Raw genomic sequence first — 5,445 nt, 5'->3', positions numbered from 1 at the left:
ATGTGTATATATATGTGTATATATATATATATATATATATGTGTATATGTATGTGTGTATATATGTATATGTGTGTGTATATGTGTATATATGTGTATGTGTGTGTTTATGTATATGTTTGTGTATATATATATGTGTATGTGTGTGTTTATGTATATGTGTGTGTATATGTATATATGTGTGTATATGTATTTATATATATATATATATATAGTATGTCACACACTGTATGACAAAATATTATTCGTTTCCTCAAGACTGTGGTGCAGTCTACTCTAAATTATGTACTTGTTTACTTGTGAGGAGCTTCCACTAGTCATGTGAATTTTCACAACAGCAATAAATAGCTTTTGGGTGCAATTTGATACTAATTAGTAACTTTTCAGGTCTGGTGTTTACTGATATAAACTGGTGAGATTTCTCTTCCTTTCTCCTTCTTCCAGGGTTTGGGGGATTGAACTGTGAAATCAACAATGATGAATGTGTCCATGGATACTGTGCCAATAATTCCACATGTATTGACCTGGTTGCAGACTATGAGTGCATCTGTCCTTTGGGCTTTGCTGGTGAGTTATCTATGTCATCATTTTCATAGTTTAGGCTTTAATGAATATAGTGCAGATTGATGACTCTTCCGTAGTGATAGCTATCAAAGTGGTCCCATTGTCCAATGTATGAGCTTATTCACCATTTTACCAACAACTGCAGCTGATTGAGTATAAATATATCTTTGTATAGCCTGAATATCCAAAGATGTTATTACTTACAAAATCTATAAAGTGGTCTGTTTACCTTACATTATTACTGATTCATGTTGACAAAATGTTAACGTTACTAACATATGCTCATTTTGTCTCAAGTTTGATATTTGGTGTTGTATGAATAGATCATTCATACCCATACGTTTGTTGAACAGTAGTAGCAATGGAGTTTTATTCAGATGTTTTTATGGTGACCCTGTGCGCAGGCAGAAAACTAGACTAAATAAATTGTGTGTGCGTTTGGCTGTGGGAAGAAACTGCAATAGTACAAAGGTATGGCAGTTATAATGTAGTATCACCACTACTGGCTCCATTACCCACGTGCATACCCTACATCAAGCTAGTTCATCACTCACTGCAGTCAAACTCATTTGTAGGACAGGATATTGAGATGTGTCATTATGTTGGTGATGTGCTCATTTTTGTGTGTTTGTTTTTATAGCGCTCAATTAACAATCTTTATTTACCTCTCAGGTAAGAATTGCTCCACATCTGTCTCTTCATGTGCATCAGATGTTGAGTTCTGCAGAAATGGAGGAACCTGCTCGTCCAACTCAGCTGGGGAAGTGCAATGTATTTGCCCTCCAGGTATTGAAGCATGTTTAAACATTCAATTTGTAATGAATTTGTTAATCTCAATTTTTGTTTTTATATATGAATCAAGCTTGTAATTTGCTCTTTAGTCAATACTATATAATACCATATAGAAATGTAGACATGCAACAGTATGCTGAGTAAAAACATGCTAAGCTATATAATCATTATTGCCAAAGTGTGTCATTCTGCTCTCTCTTTTAAATCCAGGCCCTAATGCCTCTAAAAAATATATACATTAGTGTTGTTAATTCCTGTGCCTTTACCCAAACAGCTTTTACCTCTTAGTAAATGCCATTAGAAAGCACATGTAACAATGCACAAATTAGTTTTAATTGGTTATAAAAACAAAACAAAAATCACAGATTTTTCCTCTGTAGGTTTTGGCCCTGGCTGGATAGAAAATTTAAATCAGCAGGGAGAAAAACACTGGCAATGACAGCATTACGTGAAATCCTAATCTATGATGTCTGCCAGATGTGGGAAGTCAGGAGGATACTGTACACAGCACAGCACACATCAATCACTGCTTTGATCCCCCCTCTTACAGGGTACCATGGCAAAGAATGTTCCTCATCTGTGAACCAATGTGTGTCAAATCCTTGCGACCCTGAGGGGACTCTCCTGTGTGAAGAGCTGGCAAATACTTATAGATGTGTGTGTCAACGTGGCTACTCTGGACCGCACTGCGAAACACCTATAAACCACTGTGTTGATGGCCTGTGTCAACACGGTTCAGTGTGTGTGGATCTATCACGAGGGTTTAAGTGTGATTGTTTACCAGGTAGGTTTGCCATGCAGCAGCAGCTTCCTCAAATGGAGGAAATTCCTCGAATGAATCATGTGTATAACAGACTCACTCGTGGTTTGATGCTTGCGCTTGTTCAGCTTCCCTCTCTGTGGGAGTCTAATCTCTTTGGCCGTAAGCAATAACATGTAACATCCTTATGAAATGTTTAAGACGGGGCTGAGTTCATCAGGTTGTGAGCTGACTTCAAAGCGATGGGGATGCTTGGAATGTATGTTTGCCCATTTAGGATCCAAAAGTCCTCTACTGGTATTTTATCAAAGGAATTGTTTTCATCAAAGGAAGATACTGTCATTAGATCATATTACATGTCATATTTCTGAGGTAATAACTAGAGTGTCAGCTCAAAATGGAATTAAGTTTAAGTCAAATTTGTTATTGTGATAACATTTCATTGCAGTAATTAATGTATAATTACGAGGTAGAGGTCATTAAGGTTATTTTAATATAATAAGTATAAATAAATAACAGCATTCACATACTAAATACTTGCCTATTAGTGTACCTGTTAAATGTTTTCATAATGGAAGCGTACTTATTAAAAGATCATTTCATATTACAAATTGCAAAAAAGGCCATTTTGTACCTTTTTGTACGTTTTCCAAATTTAATAATAAACTATTAAGGTCTTCAGCTCACAAGAAGAACAGTGTGTACAGCATTAAGTGTTCAGTGGCCGATACAACCAATAATTATAGGAAAATGTGTAGCAATAGATCAGTTATTTATATTTATATTTAGATTGGTCTTAATTTTGCTAAAGACAGATATACATTGCATCACCTGTTATAATTACAGTTAATGTCAGCTTTGCAATACATTTTAATTTTGTGCCTGAAAGTACACTACTTAAAGCTTTAGTGCGTAACTTTTTTTAACGTTAAATAACGTCTGTTACATTAAAGCCATTGATGAGTTGTGGCACAGCTAATTAAGACTAATAGCTCCGCAAAACTGTCTCTGTATTTGTCAGTATGGCTATGTCCTTGGCTACTAGCAAGTGCGGGGAGGAGGGGTGGGGGTGGGGCGATATTACAGAAGGTTTGTATCAAATGGATGTGCTTACAGTTTTGTTGTCAACATTTTTAATTACTCATGTGGTAGAAAGAATCTACGCACTTTAGCTTCAAACTAAATTATGTGGAAATTCATGATTTCTTGAAATGCATTATTTGTTTACTTGCAAACCTGTCGGACACATTTATTTGCTCTTGAAATGTTTAAAAAAACAGTGTTTTTAACATTTTAAATCCTGCATTGTTTATGTCTATGTTTGCTTGCTAGCATATGTATATATATACTTATACTGTAACTTTACCACACACATAACCGCTACCCACGGTTGGACAGTGAAAGCACATGGGTCCTTTTGCAAAAACAAATTGGTTATCCATTCACAAAAAGATGGCTCCTTGTGGTACTTACTGTTTTTAATAGCATTGTGATTGTTATCATTTACTTGTGCAATAGAGGTAAAGGAAGTAAGAAAATTAAATTTAAAATTAAATATTGTAATTAATTTGCTCTTTTATAATAATCATAGCAGGAATATTATCGCTACTAGTAATCTTTACTAGGCGGTGTTAGTATTCATCCAACAGCGATTACTTTAAAGGAATGTATTCTGAAATGGAGAAATCCTATAGAGTATCTTGTTGTCTCTCTACAGGTTTAACAGGCCAGTTTTGTGAGATAAACATTGCTCATTGTGAAGTAAAACCATGTGGAGCCCTGAGTATCTGTAAAGATGCTCCTGGTGGCTATAACTGCTTCTGTGCGCCTGGATTTATTGGTAAGTGAAAGCTATCTTGATGTTCTGTGTTAGTTAAAGTGACATTTTTTTTTTTTTTTAAAGAAAAGAAATGTGTCAACATGTTGTGGCCTTTCATACTTTCTAAGGAAATAACTGCGAGATTGAAGTAAATGAATGTCTCAGCCAGCCCTGTCGAAATGGAGGTTCCTGCATTGATGAGCTCAACTCTTTCAGCTGCCAGTGTCCTCTTGGAATCACAGGTATTTTATGCACTTCTTACCCTGACTGGGTTTGTTTGACACTTCTCAAACTTTTATGTGAAGGAAGATGAGTGGGAGGAAAGTTCAATATGAATCCTCATGCCAGTGTAGTTATACATTTATGTCTACGGGTATATATAAGAGGAAATATAGGTTCCCCTCCTGAGGAAACCCATTTTTGGCTGCTTTTAACAGGATCCCGTTCTTTTGGTCATGACCCAGCCTTCATGGCCATAGGTGAGGGTAGGAACAAACACTGACCGGTAGATCGAGAGCTTTGCCTTCTGGCTCAGCTCTATTTTCGTCACAATGGTACGATAAACTGAATGTAAAACTGCACCCGCTGCTCTGATTCTCCGACTAATCTCCTGCTCCATGGTCCCCTCACTCGCGAAAAACATCCCAAGCTATTTAGCTCCTTCACTTGGGGTAAGGACTCATTTCCTTCCTGAAGAAGGCACTTTAGTGGTTTCCTGCTGAGGAAAATTGCCTCAGATTTAGAGGTGCTGATCCTTATCCCAGCTGCGATCCGATCCAGTGAGTGCTGAAGGTCACAGGCCGATGATGCCACCAGGACCACATCACACTGCCAAGAACCCGGACATAGCTCTCGCTTTGGTCATACAGAGATTGGATGGCCCTGAGAAGGGACCCCCTCACCCCATACTCCTGCAGCACCTCCTACAGTATTTCCCGGGGGACCCTCTTATACGTCTTCTCCAAATCCACAAAACACATGTAGACTGGTTGGACATACTCCCAGGCTCCCTCCAGGATCCTTGAGAGAGTGAAGATCTAATCCGTGGTTCCAAGACCAGGACGGAATCCACATTTTTCCTCTTCAATCCGAGGTTCGCCTATCGGCCGAACCCTCCTTTCCACTTCCTTGGAGTGTGATATCCCTGTAATTGGCACACACCCTCTGGTCCCCCTTTTTGAAGAGGGGAACCACCACCCTGGTCTGCCACTCCTTAGGCACTGTCCCAGACCTCCACGCAATGTTAAAGAGTCTATATAGTATGTAGTCAACTATATATATACATATATATATATATATATATATATATATATTTGGTTGTCACAAGAGTAATAATAGTTAAAATGTTCATGCGTAATGTAATTTCATAAAAACTCTTTACATTTTTAATTTCGCAGAGATAATTCCAACATCATGCATGTATGAGTACACTTAAGTGTTGTGGTTTGGGGTTTTTGTTGGGTTTGTTTTCCCGTTTCTGCCTCCTTGTGAATGTCTCAGTGTTTTCCCAG

General features: G+C 37.7%; 1 protein-coding gene across 3 annotated transcripts in view; it reads left to right on the top strand.

Moving 5' to 3' along the window:
• eys (eyes shut homolog) overlaps positions 1-5,445 on the top strand; it is a 165,181-nt gene that overhangs the window by 42,344 nt on the left and 117,392 nt on the right. For all 3 annotated transcript variants that reach the window (XM_034897346.1, XM_034897345.1, XM_034897347.1), the window contains 5 exons: positions 444-566; positions 1,236-1,349; positions 1,906-2,139; positions 3,833-3,955; positions 4,063-4,176. In XM_034897346.1, the coding sequence (XP_034753237.1) occupies positions 444-566; positions 1,236-1,349; positions 1,906-2,139; positions 3,833-3,955; positions 4,063-4,176 (708 nt within the window). The remainder of the gene's footprint in view (positions 1-443; positions 567-1,235; positions 1,350-1,905; positions 2,140-3,832; positions 3,956-4,062; positions 4,177-5,445) is intronic.

Source organism: Etheostoma cragini, chromosome 17, assembly GCF_013103735.1.
Source record: "Etheostoma cragini isolate CJK2018 chromosome 17, CSU_Ecrag_1.0, whole genome shotgun sequence".
In the NCBI taxonomy this organism is placed as follows: Eukaryota; Metazoa; Chordata; class Actinopteri; order Perciformes; family Percidae; genus Etheostoma; species Etheostoma cragini.
Note: the sequence above shows the minus strand (reverse complement) of the source record. Positions and strands in the feature narration are given on the sequence as shown.